General features: G+C 41.6%; 2 protein-coding genes across 7 annotated transcripts in view; one reads left to right on the top strand and one right to left on the bottom strand.

Annotated features, from left to right (window-relative positions):
* Positions 1-24,671, top strand: part of rbp4 (retinol binding protein 4, plasma) — a 249,499-nt gene that overhangs the window by 151,160 nt on the left and 73,668 nt on the right. The window lies entirely within an intron of this gene.
* Positions 1-24,671, bottom strand: part of plce1 (phospholipase C, epsilon 1) — an 83,760-nt gene that overhangs the window by 47,116 nt on the left and 11,973 nt on the right. For 3 of the 5 annotated variants that reach the window (XM_071461812.1, XM_071461815.1, XM_071461813.1), the window contains exons 3-5: positions 23,671-24,336; positions 23,070-23,480; positions 22,742-22,951 (exon numbers count right to left, since the gene is read on the bottom strand). In XM_071461812.1, the coding sequence (XP_071317913.1) occupies positions 22,742-22,951; positions 23,070-23,480; positions 23,671-24,291 (1,242 nt within the window). In that variant the 5' untranslated portion in view covers positions 24,292-24,336. Of the gene's footprint in view, positions 1-1,040; positions 4,371-22,741; positions 22,952-23,069; positions 23,481-23,670; positions 24,337-24,596; positions 24,649-24,671 lie in introns of those variants that run through there. The other 2 variants (XM_071461814.1, XM_071461816.1) reach the window with 2 other exon arrangements.

Raw genomic sequence — 24,671 nt, 5'->3', positions numbered from 1 at the left:
CTATCAGTCACTGAAAAATTGTAAGTTCAGTTAGATCTGTTGTGTCAAGGAAAACACAAACTGCAATTTCCACCAGGATTGTCGCGTTTTGCTACAAAAAAGAACTTACGCCATTTATCGCCACAGTGATTTGAAAGATCGCACAAAAAAATCCAATCAACCTTCAAAAGTGTGTGAACAGAAAAACTGAGATGAAAGAGTGACACAAAAGCTTTATAGCGAAATTCACTTCATCCGGTGCTGTTTTTCACCTTTCAGGCTGTTATATAACATTTGAATCAGAGGTCATTGTCATCAGTTCCTCTGCTGTGGTCATTCTCAGAAGCAATTTCCTCTTGACAGAGCAGAAATCAAAGTGTGAAAAGAAAGAATTAATAGAAAGGAACACCTTTGTGGGACATAACAGATAGGTAGAAAGGTGGGAAAACGAATCCAGACAGAAACCATCAGAGCGAGACACACAGATAACGTAGGTATACAGAGAGGGAAAATAAGCAGCAGACAAAAGGTAAAGACAGAAAGAAGAGACGTCACTGGAGAGTTTTAACCAAGTGAACATTTTGACCTTTAAGAAAAGCCTCCTCCTCTTTCCGTTCACACTCTTCTTGGAACAAAATCCATTTGACATAAAAGGAAACACTTATCCAAAACGATTGGCTTGTTCTTTGTCCTTGAGCGAACCTGCAGATGAGCTCCTCTCGTACGAATTTCAGAGAAAAGCCATTAAGGCAACATTTTGCGGCAATGTAAGTGGGCAGTAATGCCTTCAGAGGGGATGGATATTACAAAAACGGACAAAATCAATACCAGTGACAGAGTGGGGGATGAATAGAATACAAGTTTAAAGATAAAATACAGCTTGAGTGGAACTGTCGCTGACAGTGTTGATCAGCACTGCCTCACAGTATGAGGAGGTAGGTGAAGACGAACACCCACAGGCTTATGGTGTAAACGCTCATATAAAGTACATGTGAATCTGTCCTGATTGTATGAAGCCCAGGCTGGCAGTGCAGTGGCATAACATATACATACGCACTCACAAACACACAAAGTGCATGGCCAACTTGTTCTCCTAATGGGATGGGTTTCCTGCATGGGGTGTAGGCCTCGCTGTTGTCAGATTTGAGCCATCTCGAGGGGAAAGGAGACATACCAGCCTGCACGTTTGTAGAGTGAGGGAACCAGAGTGAGAGAAAGGGTGAGACACAAAACACAAACACACACTCCTCCTTTTCTCAGTAACAAGCCAATTATGGGAGATACACTGTATTGACCTGCATTCCAGCAACAAGCTTATTCCTAAAAGCATAAACTTTCAACAACATTAGGAAGTCAAACATTGTGATTAAACCCATTTAAGCTAATAGCTTCTCTGATTTTTTATTTTCTTTCCTTATCCAGAACTTTCTCTGACTCACATTTCTGGTAAAAGACCTCACTTTCTCTATCAGCATCCAGAGACTGTGCATGTCCACTGCACAGACACGAAGTCTCCTACATTAACACTGTAATCTTCCACATTCAAAAAGGAGTTACAAGCAACAACTTGGCCTCAGTTAGACATAGCACTCATGCCGTTACTATTTACTCTAAATTTAGATGGGCATGTTTTCAGTTAATTACGGCTGGATTTTGTGTTTTCCCGTTACTAATAAACAAACAACTTAGGAATCCTGGGTGGAGAAGTTTTTAATGCTATTCTACATTGCTTTAAACATTTCTGTACTGAGTGAGCATCAAAGCTTTACAATCACTGTTGGAATAAAATGCAAAAAACAGCCCTAAACTACAGCTAATATGGAGTTTGTATTTGTGTCTACAAATCATTATTCCACACTGCCTGTGCCATCCGACGCCTCAGTGCACAGAGTCTTTATTTCTCTACATCAATCCTGATAATGACTGCAGCTTTCTGCAGCACTCCAGAAAAATGAATAAAAGGACCATTAACAAAATGTTGCTGGGTTGATGGGTGATGGTATTTTTGCCTTGTATGGTTCCTATTCATATTATTCTATCCTATTAAACTTACATTTTTGGCAGTTAAAGAACACTTTAAGGCAACTAGATATGACCTGTCTAAATCAGGGTCTGGTTCAACAGAGCCAACACGCATACATATTCAACTAAAGTCAATGATAGATGACATTTTGTGCTTTTGAAAGATTTTTAAGTATGACTTATATTGGCAATGAATGACCAGCACTGAATGTTTCCCCTGGGATTTCTATTACTGTTGTCTACAACAGCATGAAGGCCTTAAAGGAACAACAAAACAAAGAATCCTAAATGAACTATTTAAGAATAGAGCCTGTTTGATGCATATGGTGGAAACCACCGGGAGATGATTGTGGATTTGCAACAATTAAATTATTAAGATGATTATTAGAAGGGACCAGGTACAATCTCCGTAGTTAGTTTAGCCACTTGCTTTAGCTAGCTGGTTAGCATGCTAACTTATTAGAAGACGAGACGTGATCGAGACAAGAGTTAACACTGGCATTGCTTTCCATCGCTGGAGACAGCTCTTGGCAAGTAAAGCAATGAAGTTTGATGCTGAACTTGCAACATTTCTTCTAGACTGGTATGTAAACAGCTGTTAATGCTAACATTAGCGATGTAGCAATAGCAAAACTCACAAATAGCTCTATTAAAGTCAGTTTCTCTTCCTGCGAGATCTTTCCTTTCTCAACATGATAGCATTTGAAAAGGATCCTCTCTCCTCAGACTGCAAAGGTTCATCTCTGTTCGGTCTGCTGTAACACACAGACCTGCAGTTTGAAGGAAGTGACTAATGAAGCAAGAAAAACTGTGTGAGAGAGAAAATCCTAACTACAAAGGACACTGCAGTGTATGTGGTGCTGCTTCTGATGGACACAGAACAGCTGCCTCCACACACATGCACACACGCAAACAAACAAACTCATCTTCAAAACCCCAGGCATGGACAACACACGGACACACTGATCGACTTTCCTTCAAAATGACAAAAACACACACATATGTACGGACTGTACATATAGTACTGTATTTGCCCATTTACACACAAGACATCCATGATGGGAGATGTTTCAGGAGTTTGTGTTTGATCTGATTCTCGGGTTTCACAGATGTCCCAAGACAAGTGAATCCATAAATAACAAAGACAGAATGGAAATTCACTCTTAAAGGCACAAGGGGATGAGGAAGTGAGTGACAGAGTGAGGATGTGGAGGGGTGAGTGAGCAAGCTATTAACTGGCTTTAACATTATCCATTAAAGGGAAACAATGAAGTAAACCAACAGTACTGTTTGATTTCACTAACATTTCTCAGTGTAAAAAAACAAAAAAGAAATCAACCATTATAATGAAGGCAGGCAGAGAGACAGAAGGTACGGCTTTGTAGCCACAGTCACACCAGGCATGGGTGTGATAACTGCATTTCAGCTTAATTACATAAGTACAGGCCTCTATGTTGATCATGCTCTCCCACTTAGCAGAACTATAGCTGTGTGAGTCAACTGCCACTAATGCAGCCCTGTATCTCATGTTACACTGTGTGTGCACACAGGAAATGCAAATGGCTTAAGCTCAATGAAGGTAAATTAGAACTGCTAGAGGCAGCTGCACTGATTGAGCTCCACTTACAGTAAGTTGAAAAAAAAAATTGACTCCTCCTTCAAAATTCTACACTCTACAGTAGACAGCCTGCTTTGCTAATCACTGTAACTATAATAATTGTATACAAACTATGTGATCTGTGTTTTGGGACATTCTGCACAAATTTAACTTAAGTGTTGTGCTCCCTTTACTATATGCTGCACATGTTTGTCGCTTGACGAAGTTGTAACAGCAGTTATAATATCCCACACGAATGGCTCTGATTTCCCCACTGCTAGACACTTACAAAACGCTGATGTAACTGTTTGCCTCAGACGGAGTGTGCAATGCTTTTCTTACAAAAACATCTTGCCCAGAGAGAGATTAACCGTGACTAACCCTGCACATCACCCATACCCATGGGAGACAGCACTTTCGCCACCAAGGTCACCTATGGACAGCTCATGTTCAGTTCGTCTGAACCAATAAAAACTGTAGAAAAGTCTAAACTGCAACTCCTGAAACATTTCTTCCTGTTTACAATTCTACCTTTTATCTTTGACAGACAGCTTCCTGTCTAACTTTTGAGTTCAACTACTCCAAAATGACATCACCAGCGTGACTTTCCAGTGTGGTTCAATGATGTATCCAATGTGCGTGTTTGTTTGAGGCCTGCTGACACCTGAGGAGTTTATAGAGGACGTTCTCAAGGACGTGGCTCAAACTCCATCAAGCACATTCTTGAATTAAAAGAGAATATTATTAGTCACCCAACACCAATATGAAGTATATAAATGCTATGACTTTCACGTCCACGTTACCCACAGTTAAGAATGAGTTTGCCATTAAGGCCCATTGGTGCTCCATTGGGTAATTACTCTGCCTGGCAACAGCCATTCTGGGAAAGGATTAGCAAGGGGCACTGTGGGCACCACGCAGATCTACTGAACTTTGAGCTGGAATGCGCACACACAAAGACATATACATGCGCACACTAAAATGCAGACATGCAAACACACTCTGACTCATGCCCGTGCCGTTATGTATATCATACCAGACACATACAGTATGTATGGGCTGAAGCTGTCTCCTTGAAATCCAACCACCCACATCTTAACCCCTTTACTTTGATGACTCTGACCCACCACACACACTCACATTCTCCCACACTGACACACTCTCCTTCTCTCAATCATACACACACACACACACACACACGTATAATATACACCCCTCTTCAATTACTCTTCAATATTCTCCAGTATTCCAAGGCAGAGGTCCTGCAATAAAATGTAGCACAGCTGTCTGTGAAATGTGTGTGTCTGTACAGTACAGTCTCTCTCCCACTATTGCCATGCACACACACGCACACACGCACACACACACACACACACAAGGCCACAAACTTTAATCTGGTACTAGCATCATGAATTAAATGCACACAAGTGCTCAAATGGGATTATACTAATCACTGCTACTGTACCCTGCAGGGCTGCCACCCCCTGCCACACTCTCCCACGAAGCTGACATTCAAGGAAAAGAAATACATCATTTCTCCTTCTAAATCTACTTTTAGAAGCATCATGGAGGGTCGAGGTTAGCTGAGGTTAACCGGGGGGAGGGTGGGGGTTAATGTTAAAAGAACTCTGTTATTCTGGTCTGGACTCAGCTGAGGTCACTGGGAGAGACGTCAGTCTTAACCCTTCCTACACAGAACAAGCAGATGTTCAGCTTAAAGACATTTGTCAATTGTCAGTGAGTTGATTATTTTGGTCTTTGGTCTGTAAGACTTGGGTGCAATATTATTATTATTTACAAAAAGCAGAGGGTTCATATGTTTTGTTTCAACAACAAAACTTGCGGTAGAAGAATCCCCCATTACATGATACATAAAAATAAAATCACAATAAGTTTGATGCTAAAGAGCATTAAAAAAAAAAGATGAACAAGGTGCAGGATGTGGCACAATTTCCTCTTTATTTCCTCATCCTATGAAATGTCTTTCAAACCTACAGTATACCTCTTAAACAGCAGTTTAACAGGCAAACACTAAAGGCCACTTGGAGGTAAAAGTAACAAATAACCTCCAGCAGCAAAATCATGAAAATAAGGCCACCACTGATCATACCAGCAATTTACAATCACTTCTCCTGCGCATTACTCTCAGATGTTTCTTCCCGAACTGAAATGATTTTTGCAGAGCAATAAGAACTGAGTGGAACTCAGCTGAATCTTTCCGATGTTTCATTCTGTAAGTACTGTAAATCACTAGAAGATTTAGGTCTGAGAAAGCCCAGTATTCCTAAAATCCTTCATTCTGCTTGGACTGCACATTTGCTTTAATGCAGTGAAAACGGAGCCGACAAAACCCCGTGGTGGGAAATGGAGAAAATGTGCACCCTGCCCACCCAGCGCGACATGCACGTTTAAATCAACTGCACCTAGTTTATTTGAAAACTCGGTGAAGAGCCAGGTATGTTCAGCAGCTCTGGTATCTCAGCACGTCCGGAACACTCTAAACCCCACCCATCCTTGACAGCGAAAACCAAATCGACAGACATAAACCAAGCACAACCAAACATGCCATGCAGACATCCCATCACTGAGGTCAAACATGTGAAAAGGGGCTTCAAGGGGCTTTGTTGCCTGCTCTACAATCGCTAATTTCTATTTCTATGTGCATATGTGTGTGTTTTGCTGTTTACTACACACACACACAGAGAGCACACCACTCATCTTATCCCCAGCTACGCTTAATCCTGGTTTGCATCACCAAGAAACAGACAACCCCTCTGCACCGTCCTGTTCTGCTCTGACCTTTTCTGCTGTTTCTGTCTCCACAAGGTAATGTTTGGCTTCCCGCAGCCTGAGCCTGGACTGTCTCACCACTGGATGAGTGAGTGCTGTGCTCAATTGTGTGTGTATGAGCTCACAGGCAAAAAAAAAAAAAAAAAAGTTATGTATAATTATGTGTACACAGAATCAGATTCTATATGTATACAGTTCTTTTATGTGTATTCATACAGGTTGAATATTTACGGCATGCTGCGTGTATTTACGTGCTTTTGTGGATGCAAAGTTTTATCTGAGTGTATGGGAATGTGTGTGTAGGTGGTCCATGTACTTCTAGTCTGCTGGTCCATCTTTTCGAAGAGTCAGCGTTGCATAGACCAGAGGAGCCTGATGTCTTGAGTATTTGCAATGCACAGCAGTCAAGCATCTGCAGCACATTTAGACATGAAAATAAGCCATATATAGTCAGAGTTGCTCACAGATAAACACCAATTTCTGAGCAAACCTCCCACTCACGCATTTCTTTAAAAAAAGTAACAAAACAACAAACAAACAATCCTGATCCTCTGCTGATATTTCATAGCTGATTTTCAGCGCGTTGCCCTGGCCCCCGGGGTTACAAGATGTTGCCTCTCTGAGAGACTCAGCATCGTCAACCACATTAAAAAGATAGAAACTGGAGACAAGAGGTGTTTGCAGCGCATCAACACATACAGTGACAACTGGACTGACAGCAACATCCGCTCCAGTGGACATAGAGGAAATGACTGACAGACAGCAAAGAAGACAAAAAAAAAAAAAACTGCAAAAAAAGTACCTGAACTGAAGAAAAATGGAGGTAATGTGAAATGAGAAATAAAATGCCTTCAGTTGTCATGCAATTGCAGTGCAACTTTGCTATTTTACTTTGTAAGGCTTGAAAGAAAACCCCTCTTGTGTGACTCACATCTTAGGTCAGGCCCTCTGTGGCTCAGTGGGTGGATCATGATGCTAATATTTCTTGGGGTTAGCCTCATGCAGTATTGTAATGTCAATGCAATGTGGGTGTTGAAAGTGTTTGGGCATTTGGGAACCCCCCAAAAGTTTTGAGGAGGTTGTTTTTTTCTGAGATTCCCTATAACTGGAAAACTGGCATTTTCTGACATTAGATGAAAAAGATATGGTCTAACTTATGGCCTAAATTATCAATAATATATATATTACATTATAACAGTTAGAATATCTCAAAGGATGCATATATGTATTTAACATGCATTTAAATCTTTATTTCAAAGCTTTAATTTGATAACAGTGTATTATTGAATTTAGCTCATAACACCATTTATGACCTGCTGGCTCTTTGACCTAGTTATGTAATTTGGTTATATGTCCATACAGCATCTGACTATCTGGTTGCACAGTTGTATCAGTAACATGGTGCCCCATGCAGAACCATACATCTAAAACTTTATAGGTTTATAGGGATGACAGAAAGACAAAAACAATTATAAAAGAGATCAAAGAGGTTTGGGGAGGGTTTATCAAATATAGGAAGAGAGGTTCAATAGGAAGCAGGAGAAGAATCAAGGAGAGAGGGTGGAGGAGAAAAATGAAGGTTCAGGGAGCAGAGGAGAACAGACATGAAGAAGGACAGTGCAGCAGCAGAGACAAACAAGAAGGTGGAGAGAGAAAAACAGAGGGGAGCACAACAGAGGAAATGGAGAGGGAGGCCAGGGGTGACTAGAATCATAATCCCCTGTTGAATTTCACAAGGAGCTGTTTCACCAAAGATCCAAGAGCTGGGCCCACCTCCCGAGCACCGCCTCACACCTTTAACAAGCTTACGGCATTATTGTGTGTACTTTGTGTGTGTGTGTGTGTGTGTGTGTGTGTGTGTTTCACACAAAAGTTGGGTCGAGAGCAGTGGAAAACTGCTGGGACGGGCAAAATAAAATAAAGTTTAAAAAATGCTTTTTATCATAAACTCAAATAGAGACATGAACTGAAATACTACACACAGCAACACACTGCATGCTGTTGTAGATGCAATGAGCATCATTAGATAAAAACAAGCTACTTTTGCTGCTTAGCAAGAAAAAAAAAAGCAGATAACCTGGAGAAAGTGCAACAGGAAAAAAAAAAAAAAAAAACTCATTTACAGGAAGGAAGTGAGTAATCTAATTTGTAGAGAGTAAATGGAGAGAAGAAAGAGAATGACAAGCTGTGTTTGGTCACACTTGTGAGGTCCCAGGTCATCATGTCAGCAGTGGAATACTTTTGAGGAAATTATATAGTAAGATTAAATAGATATTATTGCTATCTATTACTGTAATATGATTACAACAGAAAGAATCACGGTAAGTGGTTCCTAATGAGATCATCCTGAATACAGAGAGGATAAAAGTGAGGTTCTGTCCTTATTGAGCGGCAAGTTCATAGGTTTGCTAATCGCTTGTGATAACATGTTGATAAGTGAAGCAGCTTGAGCCCCATGTTGATTTCTATGGCCTCATTTCAGAAACAAAGGTAAACAACAGAATTGTGTTAAAATCATCATGGCAAAAAAAATAAAAAATTACAGTGTCTGTGCAACCAGGCCAACAGAGAGGAGACATGAGAATATGAGGCCATGGGTTCAAGTTTGTGCTGTTACAATCCCTCTTTCCATAATCCCTGCGATGGAGATAAGATTTATCTTGAAGAGAGGAAGACAAGCTACTTGAAGAGAAGCACAAGAATGAGATACCAAGAAAATATGAAATAGAAGGAAAAGGAAAGGAAAAGGCAGAGGAAGTATAGCAGGAGAAAAAAAATGACACAGGAATTGGAGAGGAAAAAAAAGCAGGGTCATTGCAAAGGCCAAAACAACCTGGAACCCATTACCCAGAGCACCCAGTGGGACTCCTCCACACCACCACACTCCCCCACTTACAGTTCTCATGATGTCATACTACAGTGAGCCGCTACACTCTCCTACACGACAGCACGCAGCCCTGCTCAGACACCAGGAGATAAGGCTGACGAATGTTTTTCACTTATGAAACTCTTGGACAAAAAATACTCTTGGTGCTACATGCAGACACATACAAGCTGCATCAGTACATTTGTCGGTAAATGTTCTTGAGGTTCACAATACAGAGGATGTTTTACTACTTATACTGCACTGTTATTTAATAGGTTACTGCTACAACACACATTTATCACATGTAAGACTACACCAACAGCTTTCTTGCTGTTCAATTTGAAACTTTTTTCTTCATCTACCTTCTTCCAAGTTACATTTTCGAAAAAAAAAAAACTATGAATGACAAACTTTATTCCCTCTCTGTTAAATCATGACAGAACAGAGGCGCGATAAGGTGCCCGCTGAGAAATCTTGGTTCTTATACTTGTCACACTGTCTGAAGTTTACACAACAGCAGATTAGGTGCAAACACATTTTGACAGCACTGCACTGTCAAACACTACCCCCCCCCGTTCAACTTCGTACAAGACGCTCAGCTTAATTAACGAGAGCAAATCCCATCGGTGCAATAATGATCAGAGTCAAATGCAAATCGTGAGGTGTAATTCATCAGAGCCCAAAAACACAATGAATGAAAAGATGCTTGAAGCTGAAAGTTTTTCTCTGAGTGCAACAAAAACTCATAGTAAACAGTAGTAAACAGTTTACTTACTGTAGCACAGAAAAGACTGATCGATTGAGGAGAATGGAAGAAAAACCACCAAGCTCTAATCCATCTTAGTCTGTGTACACTGTACACACACAAGTGAGAGAGGAGGCTTGAGCAAATGAAAGCATGAGAGGGAGAGAGAGAGAGCGAGGGAGAGAGAGAGAGAGAGAGAGAGAGAGAGAGAGAGAGAGAGAGAGAGAGAGAGCGAGAGAGAGAGAGAGAGGAAGAGCGAGAGTATATGAGAGATCGCTACATCGGTGAAGTTAGCGAAAAGGAAGAGGGAGAGAGAAAGAGATAGAGAAAAGAGGGGAGGGAAAGACACAGAAGTGAGAGAGACAAGAGTGGGGGGGAAAGACAGAGACTCGGAGATGTCTGCCTAACGCAGAGGGTACCCCCATATTAGGTTATGAGGCAACTGGCCCATCACAACCCAGCAGCAAGAAAGGAGATTTTATCAGAGAGCACACTCTAAACACACAAAGCCCGAGGAGACACTGGTATACAAGGTTTCAATCGATCCTCCTCTGGGAGCCTGTTCAATGTGTAAACAATGTCTGACAACACTCAAATAACGTCTCTGTGTTTTGGTTAGGAGCCAATACACAGAACCTGGAAATCAACCACTGAAGCCCCTTTGTCAAAGTCAGCATCACGCTGGTCTAATCCCAAAGTGATCCAAATTTCTTCAAGAGACAATCAATTCTAAGTGTGTTGAGTCAATCACAGTTAAGGAGGGGTACTTTTGCTAAAAGACAAAGTGATGTTTATATCAAGAGATAGTGCTCTATTCATTTTATTAATACAAATAGACAGCTTGTGCTTCCTGGGTGAAGTCAGGAGTCGGTGCAGAACCTATCCAGTCTCAGTGGCCTGATTGAACTGTGCTGTTGCTGCGACAAAGCATTTTAAGAGGACGATGTCAGAGACAAAGGCGAACAATGTAATGATTCTGCACCTACACTGTGTGCAAAGTGTGCAAAATGCAAGAAATACAACACACGAGGTGATGTGTCACTACGTTATAATATGAACTGGACCACGTTTGATCATAACAGACTTTTCCTGCAGTGTTCAAATGATAAAACAATGAAAACTACTGAAAACGATGAAGATGACAGGTGAAAGCTCTGGAAAGGGCTTGTAAGTGAACCTTGAGCCGCAATTATTTTCTCAAACTGTTTCCAAAACCAAAAATTCATTCATGCTTTGTGATTTTTCAGCCAACACAGATCAGAGGCTCTTAAAATGGCGGTTGTGTAAGTAAAAGGACACCCTGAATATTGGCCCCTCCTGGGCAAAACCTAATTAGTCTCACTGAGCCCAAATCACCTTTAAGGTGTCATAATGGCTAAACAACCTCCACATTCCAGCTTGGCTTTTCATGGGCACAGGTGATGCCATGGAGCCATTAAACCATATTAGAGACCGAGATACGGCCACTTGATCCCTGTTATTTGCTTTGCTCTGGTGAGCGTTTCTATGCCAACCTCTAATTAATCACGAGTGTTGCAGCTTTTCTGTTAAGCCAGATCACTTAATGGCAACCCACAGCTTGCAGTTTATTGCAACAACTCTATTTTTCATTCTAACACTGATTTTTTTCCCCCATTTTAATTTCCTATTTTTAAGCTGTAGTGAAGCATACCCTGACCTATGACCTCTGTGTTTAAGGTGAGGCAAGCGAAACAACAAACAGCAGGAATTAAATTAATTTTGGCAAATATATTATTTTTCTTTGAAACCAAAGCCGAGGGTAATTTCTTCTCTCATCAGTAATTGGAGGGTATGCTCCCACAAAGACACACACATAATCGCAACAGTCCCAGGTCTAAGTGAATACAGTATGTCCTATTGAATCTGCCTAATCAAGTGGAAAAATTAATCTGTTTCATGCCCAGTTGACATCAAAGCGGTCTTCAGAACAAAGCAAACAGCTGGCCTGCCCTCTTTGCATTTCTTTGGTCAATACTCAGCTAATGAGCCTGGCCTCCTGAGCCGGTAATTAGGGGTCAGACTCATCTATTATTCTACAATTGTTACATTAACTGCCTCGAGAAAGCACAAAGTCCCCCAATCAATGTGAATGAAGACAATGATACAGTGTGAAGTGGATCTGTTGTGTTCTGTGTCTTTTTCTTAACACCTCACCTCCCACCTCGAATAACAAACTGGAACTTATACTGCTACACAATATTTACGAGGATAATTCTTTCTAATAAACAGCAAACGCCCTGTTAATTTTAAAAAGCATACTGCCCTCTGGTGGATGTGCAATAAACTTTAAATTTTTTTTATTATTTCTTAAGCATAAGCTGATAAAGATGAAGAAAACAACTGGGGTTGCAGTTAATCAATTACTCATTTAGTTGAATGATAGAAAATGAATAGCAACTATCTTGATAATTAATTTAGCACTCTTTTAAGCAAAAGTGCCAAACATTCCCTGGTTCTAGCTTCTAAATTGCAAGAATCCTCTTGTTCTTTTTAGTTTTTTTTATCTTAACTGTTTTAAAAAATAATAATTTTCTTGGGATTTTGGACTATTAATCAGACAAAGTAATTTTAAGACAGTCTGTGATGGACATTATTCACCATTTTTGACATTTAATAACGCAGACGATTAATCAACTAATGGAGAAAGTAATTGGTAAATTGATTGATAATGAAAATAATTGTTACTTGCAGCAATCAATTAATCTCTTGATCATTTTTTCATTTAATTTAATAATCCCCTACTCTATAAAATGATTAATCACAATTTGCAGCTGCCTTAGGTGACAACTTTAATTTGCTCATGTTCTCCGACCAACAGTCGATATCCCAAAGATATTCACATAAAATGAAGAAAATGTGCAAATCCTTATATTTCAGAAACTGGAACCAGTGACTCTTTATTGTCTATTGTGAGACATGTCATCTATTATTGTTTTTGGGCAATCAACTGATTGATTATTTGAACAACTTCTCCATCACTTTGCAGCAATAACACAGGGATCACAAGGACGATTAGTCAGACATACAGTACGACAAGAGTGTAATGATGAAACTTTTCTTACACACACACACACACACACACACACACACACACACACCACAAGCATGCAGAACAGGGTGTACAGTATTCATGCCAGGATCTTCTGATCTTTTATTAAACATAAATCATGACTCAAGTTTCATCACTCACTGGTGCTCACATATCAAAAATATTTCACAATCCAAATTCATCGGCAGCATAACATACTCTCTTCTCCACTAGATGGCACCAAAGGCTCACTCTTCACCTCAGAGCAATTCAAATCAGCTCTCTCAATTCATCATTGTTGTCAACTATATATAAATATAAATGTAAATATATATATATATATATATATATATATATATATATATATATATGAGTAGACAGCATCTTTAAAGTAATCCTTATCAACTTTGGAGGCATTTACATTTCTCAGAAATCCTGCTCTGACCGTGTATTTTAATGCTGCAACACAAAAACAGAAAATGAAATTTCAACTGCCACTGTATAACATCCTGCAAGCCTCAGTGTGTATTTTGGGCGAAATCACCTCTGGTTAACCCTTCCAAAATATGAGTCAAAGCATTAGGAAGGGGGGGGGGGTGCGCCATGCTATTTTTATGTCAATTGTGTTAATCTTTGAGTGCAACAATAATAGCAGCGACCCACAACTCCTTCACTCTCGTTTAATCCGTTTTTTGTATGGAAATTGTTGGTCAAAAATAAATGTTCTTTTCATCAAGCTAGAAGGTGTTTAGTGGCATTATGGTCAAAGCTAAAATGTGATTACACCACTGGAAGAGTGTAGCAACAGTATGACACATGTAGCAGCCATGTAGTCAGACTGTTGTGAGCAGAGATGCTATGTCACATGAGGATGATGAAACTGGGAGAGGTCTGGGAGAAGTTTGAGAGTCAGCCACCATGACAGGAAGTTCAAGTGTGTGCGTTTGTTTACATTTCTCATAATGGACGTGGTCCTTAAAATGATACTTAAAATCCATGTTGTGTAACTGTATGAACTTCGCTCATCTAATCATCATCCGCCACATAAGAATGCATGTCAGTGGCAATCGTGCCAGACGATGTAATATTGATCACCTCTTGGGGTCAAAATTCTCCACTGTCTGTATTTGTGTTTCCGGGTTTTGACTCATAGTTTAACAACCTTGGCTCTGGATCTCTGTAGGGACACTCTCCCAGTTTCTGGAGCAGCGTGGTTTTCCCACACTGTCACAGAGATGCGAGAGGCCTGAAGCAAAAACACACTCACATGCAGTTTTGACACCCTTCTGTCACCCCACAAAGGCAAACAGTTGGAATGTCTTTCAACAAAAACAAGCGCAGCAGATTCAAGTAAAACTATAAAAACCAATGGAGCCGAGAATGGATTCTTGCCGTGTTTAAAGAGGGAAGAGGTCACATTATCGAGACACCATCATTCTGAAGAACAGCACTCCTTCACAAAGGCATGCAAGAAATTTACTGTCCTACCCCTCTTTCTGTGTAAGCAGACATCTGACTAAACAGGAGTGTGTCTCAACACACACACACACACACACATACACACACACACACACACACACACAAACTAATCTCTGCCTAAGCCCCAACACCCAGCTGAGTGAGAAAGTGGCCTGCTTGGCACATTCCTTTGTAGTGGCACAACACACACAGAGAGAACATAAGAGTGGTAGACACAAGGTTAAATGAGTGTGACATACATGGAGGGTAAGCACGTGTGTGTGTCTGTGTGCATATGTGAGTATATGTTTGTGTGCGAATTTATTTCAGTCATTAATTCTTGAAAAAAATAAATGTTTTTTTTGAATACTCATTAGATATTAATGTTTTGTATTTGTTAAGCAGCTGAATTTTTACTTCCTGGTTGTTTAAAAGTTGCTCTTTGGTAATAAAAACTGAGATAGGAGGTTCAAGATTTGATAGGAGTTTTATTAGATCCTGGTATTTCACCAACTTGGAGCAACATCACAGATGGAATTGGTTATCTTAACGCACTACTTTATAAACCTTCTGCTCAAGTGCCAACCACAACCTGAAAGATAATCAAACCCGCCGCTCCCATCTTGTCTCATTGTGGTTTGCTTGTAATGATTCAGTCTCCAAACCGAGTGGCTGGAGCCTCTTAGGAAATCACCAGGTAGGATAAGAAATATGTTTGATATGTTCAGCATGTACAGCAAATGCCCTCATTAGCGCATAAGATCTGAACCTTTCTCTGGTACATTCTGTACTGATACAATGATGCAAGTTGAAGTTGCCTAACTGATTGATAATCTACTGGGATGAACACAAAAAAGAATTCACTTTGTTAATTTGCATGCTTTACTGATGACGCACACACACAAAATAAAAAACAACAGCAGGTATCCTGCAGTAGTCTGGAAAGGCGCAGTGCTGCTCAACTCCAGTTCACCTCGCAAAAATATACATGTCATGCTAAGCCAATTTTCACAGCCTGGCCTCATCAGGATCTTTTTTTTTTTCTTCTTACCTTTCTCATCCAAAGTGTTTTTCCTCAGTGCATTACAGTGTACACACAGCGAGGGGCCGGCTGAGAGCTTTCAGTCAAACATACAGCAAACAAACATGTACAGCGAGTGCACTTCAACAGTTGAGAGAGGTGAGATAACACCCATTATGTGTGGGATCTCCCACAATCCTATGTCTCTCTCTTCGCAGGTTTACTCTGACTTCCAGCACCATCATCAACGCAGGATAAAGTCGTTAATGCCATGATGTGCCCTGAAAGGACTCTGTGTGACCTTTATGTTTGGACTTTTGTTTATTTCCTGTTTTATTTTGAAATATGTACCTTATGTTTGTTTTCCTTTACAGCTGATAAGTTTCACCTGTATTCTATTATCCCAGCCTCAATCGTGTAATTGGTTATCTTTGTCAGTTTGTCTGCTTTGCTCCTGTTGAGTTTCCCCCCAGTTGTCTCCTAGTGCTGCTGTTTTTGTTCCTGTGTTTTGCCTGCATTTTCATTTTCTGAGTTCTGCTTCACCTGTTTGTAAGTCACCACAACAAGTTCCCTCCGTCTGCATTTGGGTCCAGTTTTCCTGCAAACGTGGCAATTTATTAATGTCCAATAGGGCAAACTGTGATTACATTTTATTTTCACTCTGGCAGATACTTTTATCCAAAGCGATTTACACGTGAAGGACATCACTCGAGCTTCAGTGTAGTATGAGACCTTAGTGCAAGTATTAAATACTACATTTGTAGTATTGTGCAGGAAGGTGAAGAAGTGCACTAAAATGCATAGTAAGTGCTAGTTAGCCACATTCAGGTGTTGGAGGTGTTAGGAGAGGAGAGGGTCTCGGAAGAGATGAGTTCTAGAGATTCTACAAGATAGAGAGGGACACCACCGCTCTGATAACATTCAGTAGCTTGTTCCATCATCGGGGAACCACAGACGAGAGCAGTCTGAACTGTGATTCTCTTGTGCGCAGGGATGGCAGTGCTAGGCGACATTCCCTGGAGCAGTGGCTGAGAAGGAGCATAAGCCTGTATGACTGAGTTCAAGTAGATGAGTGCAGACCCAGAGGTCAATCCGAAGGCAAGCATTTGACTTGAATTTGATTCGGGCGGCCATGGGCAACCAGACAGTGTGTGACAGAAGACCCGCCAGAAGGGCACTGCAGTAGTTGAGGTGAGAAATAACCATGGCCTGTACCAAGAGCTGGATGGTACACTGAGTCTGGTAAGGCCTGATTTCTCCTCTGATTGTGATTCATTCACTTCAACCTTTTTAGTAGCTCTAACCTAATCAGGTTAGCACTGCGTTGCACTGTGTTGAACAATGCACATTAATTCCCATCTCACATTGTGGGCCAGTGACACCGTTCTAACAAATTTGTTGTGCATGCACACAGTATTTGTTGTTCATGGCCATCTGCCCAACACACTTGAAAACTGCCAATGATTGCCATTATAAAGAAATTAACCAGTCTATTTACTGAAGCAATTCCCTGGAAAGCTAATCAGTTCAACCTCACCTTACGGCAACATCTGGCATGGAACGGACGGCTTAAAACCGGATATTTGCTGGACATTTTATCTACCTCTGAAACAAGCACTAATTGGTAACAAAGACCTGGATGTGTTTGCGAGAGTTATTACCTGAGGTCGTAAATAACTGGCCTTTAAACATATTGATGCATTTTACAGGGATGGATATTTAACTAGCAAAGGGCTAGAGGGAACATACCATTCAGCGGAGCAAACAAGAATTAATTTAACAAGTTTCTATATATCACAGGGTGTATTGCAATCTTATTGTTTGGGAGAGCTGAGATAATATTTGCTGACCAGATATAACCTAGCCCCAAAGCTAGACACCATCACTCAGCAGTGTAACATAGCACTGCAAGTCATACTGACATAAGCCACAGCTATATGGATGGTTCTCTACTTTGTTCCAGAAGAAAAAAATGATATTTGAAGTCATGTTTTGAAGCAATCATCACAGACTTGGTTTGGGGGAAAAAAATCTATTTCGTCTACAGCTACAGCGAAAAGCAGAAAATTTGCTTACTTTGATATTTTCGGCAGCCGATATTCCCCTGTAATCAGCTGCAACCACTGTCTGAAGAGAGACACTGAGATTTCACTTTCAGTCTAAACAGAGTTTAACACGCCAACGACTTCAATAGACACAGCGCTGAAAGCCATCTCTGTCACTTCAACATGAAAAGCAATCTAACATTTGAGCTCAAACTGAAAGGGAAAATGAAAAGAGGAAATATTCAGTGTGGGTATGTGTGTGACTGTTATCACCAACAGCAGAGCAACCGCATGGCAGAGTGAATCGGGAGCACGGTGAAGCGTGCATGTGTGTGTCCGTGAGAGAGAGAGAGAGAGAGAGAGAGAGAGAGAGAGAGAGAGAGAGAGAGAGAGAGAGAGAGAGAGAGAGAGAGAGAGAGAGAGAGAGAGAGAGAGAGAGAGAGAGAGAGAGAGAGAGTAGTGCTGTGACAACAACTGATAACCTATCTCTCCCTCTATTAATCCACCTGGACAGGAAGTGATGTATACACTCAGGACTGTTGTTTTTGTGAATCAAACCTGACCCACGCTACTCATCTCTGGTGAACTGTGTTTTCATATTGAGCCCCACCTACTGCTAAAAAAAAACACAGCAAGAGATACAAGAAGTCAGAGTCATAAAAGTAATGACGTCCGGTGCAGCAGAGGAGATAACCTCCCATATGATTAACAGCCGCACCGAGAATCCCATTGCAATGAAAAAATGATTAAGAGTGTGTTATTAATGAGGTTGGGGAGGAATTGCAAAAGGCACCAGCATGCTTCACTGCTCGATGGAAACGTGATGACCCGCAGCAGCAGAGGAGAATGCAGGATGCAAAGGGGACCAAGTGATAATGAACATGTGGTTACAAAACCTTGAAAAATGAATGCTGGGAAATAACCTAGTCTAATTAATACATTTTCACAGTTTTGCCCCCTACTACAATGTCAAAACATTTTGAATATGTTAGAAATCTCGTCCCATACAAAAATGGTGGAAAAATGACATTTCTTTCCGAAATGTTGGAATAATAAAAAACCAACATAAGCCTGTGGTGTCATTAAATTCTCCAGGAGGATTCTGTGTTTCTATGTTGGCCAGTACTGAGGATATCAGTGAAAAAAACATTAAAATGGGGTTTTTACAGTGGTAAAAAAATACTTTGGAAACAAGTTGCTTCTTTGGTGTCAAGCTCATAAGGGGGTCAACTGAATTTGGTGTCAGTACAAGCTAGAAAGGTGTAGCCTGGTTGATCACACACGCCTCCAAACATTTAGACTGCCCTTAAGGCAAATACATGTGTAAGTTGATGTATCTAATAATGTGGCAAGTTTATTCACAGCTAGCGTCTTCTGTTTCAGATGCTTTCGTCAATAATGTGGTGACAGAGGTGCATTAGCGAGAGGAGAGGACCTTTTTGATTCACTTTCTCAGCTCAGTTATTCCTGGATTTAAACAGTAAATCCACCAATGACAAGACACACCGAGGGAAACGGGAAAACATAGAGCATCCCAAAAGGAAGAATGTCTTCCAGTCCCTGAAGACTCCTTCCTCATCAGTAAAAGGAGGATGACATATGACAGATGACAAGCAAACACCAGTCTAGCTCAGCCCTAACAGCTTGTCTAAAAGGTACTTAAATGGGCATGTGCACGTCTGTGCACGCCTGAGTGTGTGTGTGTGTGTGTGTGTGTGTGTGTGTGTGTGTGTGTGTGTGCGCAACATTGTGCATGGTCACTTACCACTTAGCCTAACTCCACTAAATGAAAGGACTCAGCAGGGCTCTAATTGGTAGACTCCACAAAGGCAAACAATAAAATGCCTCTGATTACAGAGACTGGTGGGTCCCTATGCCAGGTGTGTGTGTATGTGAGGGTTTGACAGTTAAACATGCTTCAAATAAATGAAACTTCCCTATTCCGTGTTTAACTTCCCTGATACCACCACAATATGAAAAAAAAATGCATTGATCAGTGCAAAGGAGGAGTTAACAGAGTTATTTTGCAGTTTAACTGGTAAACCCGGCTCAGCATCTCTGTGTTACTTCACAAAATCTTAAAGTGGACACACACTTTAATGAGTTACCAATACCATTAAGATGGTGAGAGAGCATAAAGAATAATGGGAACAGTATATGTGTATCATGTGCTCACTTTGGTTTCCAGCATTGGCTCCTATGTTTAAGTATTGATAGTTGCCAAACTAACTAAATGATCCCACTGCAGAGCCCAAGAGAGGACAAGGAGGAAAATACACTATTACAGATGTGCTGTCCTGAGGATCATCATCGTGTTTATTTTCTGTTGCATGTAAAACATCTACATCTTTCTTTTTGTTTCTCACTCTCTCTATTTTCTCTCAAATAGTCCCTTTCTGACAACCCCCCTCCAACCTTTTTTCACTTTCCTTCCATGGTAGATTTTTCTTCTTTTTCCACTGTTAAAATCTCATTTTCTCCCTCTTTCTCTACTAGCATGTTACCCCTCCCTTACTCTCTCTCTCCTTCTCTCTCTCTCTCTCTGCCACTGTTGCCCTGCTCCAGTCCCTCCTCCATATAATCCTGTGTTCTTTGGCTCGCTTCATTAGTTGTAGCAATAAACACACGAGGCCACAGGATACCTCCAGAAAACTCAACACGATTACTGCAGAGTCAGGCCCACATGCCATATACAGGGGGCCAGTGTACCATAAAGTGTGATTGTGTGCATGTAAAACACAGGGGGGAGTAGAGACAGACAGAAACAGTGTGTGTCTGTGTGTATGTGTGTAATATTGCAGTGCACCAACCCAGTCCATAAAGAAACGAAAGCTATGGCCACCGCACAGCAGGTATGAAGTGAACTCATTCAAACAGACATGTAGTATAGCCTGACTAAATTGGTTGCATGTTTACATTTCCAAATGTGTGTATTGTGTGAACAATTATGCAATCATTTACAATGTTTGTGCACTAGATATATGATCAAATATATGATCTAATAAAACTGAAAATAGAGGGAATTTGTTTCTTTGCAGCTGTTTTCGACTGTTTGGCTCCCATGCGTTTGGGATGTGTTCCTCTGCATAGTATTTGATGAACCTGATGGCAACTCTGCTACATCGCTTCTTATTCATTGCAGCTCAGTGTTTTCAGAGTTTCTGTGGTGACCCCTTACGGGTGCAGCTCAAATGGTGTTTTGACAAGGGAAGTGCTGGCGACTCCCCCATTTTCAATGGATTCAATATTAATGCAGCTCTGCCTGGACTTCGCTCAGCCCGTATTCCAACGACCACAAAGGACTCATAAAAACGTTTTGGCGAAGTCTAAAACCACACCGCAGCATGCACACGAGTATAAGTGTGTGTGTGTGTTTGTGTGGCGCGACTGTACGAGCCCCCCTCCATACAAGAGAAACCTTAGACAGTACTGGCTCTGTTGTGTTTATGCATGAACCCATGAAAACAACACAAGTACGTAACCACTCATATTATGCAGGCACATGTCGGAATCCCATTATAAAATGTAATACGTAAAAAATTTCACAGTCATGTGCAAATGCATGTGCACAGACACTCCTCCTCTTTCAGTGCCAGCGGGGACCCGACTATAAAAGTGCTTTAGAGAAGTGATTTTGAAGAAATTCATTTTAAGAAAAAAAAAAAAAACACTCAATCTTTTTCTCCAGTTAACCATTACGATAAACTTCAAATGTTGTCTGTTATTATTTTTTCATATTTTCTAACGCAGTTGACTCATCTACACAGCCAAACGTCAGGTGGTTTGCATCAACACACTGGAAATGCCAGTAGGCTGCTGTTTACATATACACTGCAACAGAATTTACCATAATAAAGCAACAGTTACACAAAGCAGGAACATCATAATACAACATGCTATTTGAGACTGAGTTGTTGGTCTTGTGTAATTCAGTGGTTGTTAGGTGTCTTCAGGACACTGGGTTTCGGTCTCCATGTGTTTTGAGTTTTTACAGGAAGAAGACGGATAAGAGTGCATCCTGTCTGATGCTGCCGATTCCTGAGTCCTCACAGATTCTCATAATGTTTGCACCTCTAGGACAGGCGAGCACGACTTCCAACAGATTGCTGTTAAATGTGAGCGTGCAAGACAAAAGTCTATTGAAAGATAGGCGTGTGTATTCCCTGAAATGTTCCTGCCACGGCCGCTCAAGCTGAACCGCTCCTGTGAGAGGTTTTACGTGTTTGTAAAACAGTCTCTCTCTCTTGCTTGGAAACTGGATAATAACACAGCAATGAACTGGGTCGGTCGGTCGGTCGGTCGGTCGGTCGGTCGGTCGGTCGGTCGGTCGGTCGGTCGGTCTCTCTCTCTCTCTCTCTCTCTCTCTCTCTCTCTCTCTCTCTCTCTCTCTCTCTCTCTCTCTCTCTCTCTCTCTCTCTCTCTCTCTCTCTCTCTCTCTCTCTCTCTCTCTCTCTGGGTCTCTTTTCCTCCGTCCTCCATCCCTCTCTGACTCTCTCACTCTGTCTTGCTCATTCAGTCTCTCTCCAGTTTCCATGGCTGTAACTTTAATGCAGATGCCAACTCTGCTTAGTCCATCTACAAACGCACACACGCGCGCACACACACACACACACACACACACACACACAGAGGGTTCAGTCATTCCGTCTGTCACTAGTATTGAGAGCAGAACCAACAGAGAATAAATCATTTTTCCACAGCAGGGGCCCTAACCTGAACAAAGAGCCTATGTGTATGTGTTTTGGGATGTGTGTGTGTGTGTGCGCGTGTGTCGATCTCTTAACATATTCCTTGAACAAATTATTCATCTGCCATGCATAACAGGCATAACATTTCTATGCAAACAGTGGAAAGCACAAATCCAGAACAATTTTTCTCCATTGAACCAAGAATCAGTCAAGTCGTAAAGACTAATACTCTGTGCCACCGCAGCTATAAAGTGTTACTTTTTCTTGCGGCCGAAACCACATACAAACCTACCGCCTTAACGTGTGTGTAAATTTGACATCATTTTAAAACACCTGGGTGTGAAAGATATACCTGAGAAGTTCACTGCATTTCTGTCCTGAGTCTATGTTTGCAACAACTTTCTTAGCTCATTTGAGTTCTTGAAGTCTGGAATGCTTTAAAACCTCTATACACACATACTCTGTGTTTTCAATCTCTTACCTGCTGTAGCTTAACCCCAACAAAGCGTAGCATGTCCCTGCAGACTCGGAATTTTTCTCCCACGCCATGCATCAAGATTGGCCACATATCCTTCTTGCTGGGTTGCCATACCCTGTGGTTAACAACCACCTCCCACACCTCTTCTGAGATGCGTCCTGACGGCAGCGTCCTGACAATCGCTCTGGTTCCAGTACACACTGATTTGGTCACCTTATGGAGAGAAGGAAAGTACTTTGAAGCTCATTATAAATGAAGGTGTTTCCATAGTGATAAAAGGGAAAAAAAGAACATCTAAAATCAATTAAAAGACCTAATATTACCTAATTACCTTCTGATTATTCTTGAAGAAGCGCCTCACTAGGACAGTGGAACGCTCTTTCCGGTTCCTTACAAACTCTGTGTTATCCAAGGGACCCTCTCCATCCATCTCATCACTGCTGCTGCCCCCGCTACAGTCCCTGGTCACTAATGATGGTGACCTCTCACCGTGCCCAAAGGTTGTCGTCATGGTTTCAAGAGATGTCCGGCGCAGGAATAGTTTCTCCAGGGAGAATTTGTTAACCCTGGGCCTCCTGTTGAGCCTCTCTAAACTCGAGTAACCGTCTTTGAGATGGTGCCGGCGGATGTGTCCATTTTGGTGATGCTGATGGTGGCTGGTAAGAGGGGAACTACAGGGAGATGACACCAAAGAGCTCGGCTCACTGGACGGGCTGCACCGCAATGAGTGGCAAGGTGATGGCTAGAGGAAGAGAAACACATAGCAGTGCCTGAAACTCAGACTGTTTATTGGGGTAAAGTATTACATTTGTAGTGTAAATACTGACATTTGTGTGGCTCATCTAGTGCTGAAAAACATGCATTTTAGAGTATATAAAACACATAACACAGCCTTGACGCTAACCGGGGCTAGCACTGTCCTTCTTTATTACCTTGTGGGAAGCCAACATAGACACAGGCAGGCTGCTGCGGCGGATGTGTCTCTGCTTGGGCCTAGAGAGGCTGGAGCTGAGACAGGGACTGTGAACAGGGCTGCAGTCAGGGCTTGGACTGGATCTGGGGCTGTGGCAAGAGGAGGTGTTTGAAGTCATGTAAAGGCTAGACAGGGTGCAGGAGCAGCAGGTGCTGCCAGTTCTGTTTCTGCCTGCATCCACACGTTCTCCTGGGGCGTCCAGATGGCATGGAGATCCCTCTGAACTTTTCCCAGGTACTGGAGCAACTGTATTAGTTATTCCTTCAATTCGCTTGCCAGCCGACAGCTCTGGACAAAGTTTCTCTTCGGCACTGAAGAGTTTTGAGCTGCAATCCAAACACCCATATTCCTCATCCAAAATTGTCCCTTCCCCACTGTCACATGACAGCTTCCTATATAAGAGGAGGGAAGGGCTGCTCCTCTGTTTTGACCGCAGCAATTGGTCAGAGTATCGCTGTATTTCCTGGCTGTCATCTGCATGTCTGGCCTCTCTGTTGGTTCTGCTCCCAGTGGATGGAGGAGAAGCACGGCGAGCCAGGACTACAGCCCCAACCTGTGTCTGATTTTCTGCAGTGTCCATCGTGTCTCCTTGGAGCGTCTTGTTTTGTCCCTTGTTTCACTGCAGCTTTGAAAAGAAGTAAGAGTTTAATGTTGAGGGCAGGTAAGCAGGAGTAATCTAACCTAACAGCATTTAGAAACATTTCAGAATTTGACTTAAGTCCAAATACTAGACTCTGCAAGTTCCTTATACTGGAGAATGACTTCTTCCATCTCAATTAGTGGCTCCATAGAGGAACAAGGAGGAAATGAAATTTGCAGAGGAAATGAAATTTGCAGGCTTCAAACCCCATATATTTTGTAAGGTGACAGCATTGTCATGCTTACCAACAGCTGGTCCAGATGAGTAATGTTAGTGAGCCCTGCTTTCTCTGCTCAGCTGTGGTGGAGCAATATCTTTAC

The sequence above is a fragment of the Trachinotus anak genome, unplaced genomic scaffold (genome assembly GCF_046630095.1).
Source record: "Trachinotus anak isolate AG129_WGS33_773 ecotype Australia unplaced genomic scaffold, CSIRO_AGI_Tana_v1 ptg000025l, whole genome shotgun sequence".
Classification (NCBI taxonomy): domain Eukaryota; kingdom Metazoa; phylum Chordata; class Actinopteri; order Carangiformes; family Carangidae; genus Trachinotus; species Trachinotus anak.
This window is presented reverse-complemented; position numbering and strand designations above follow the sequence as displayed.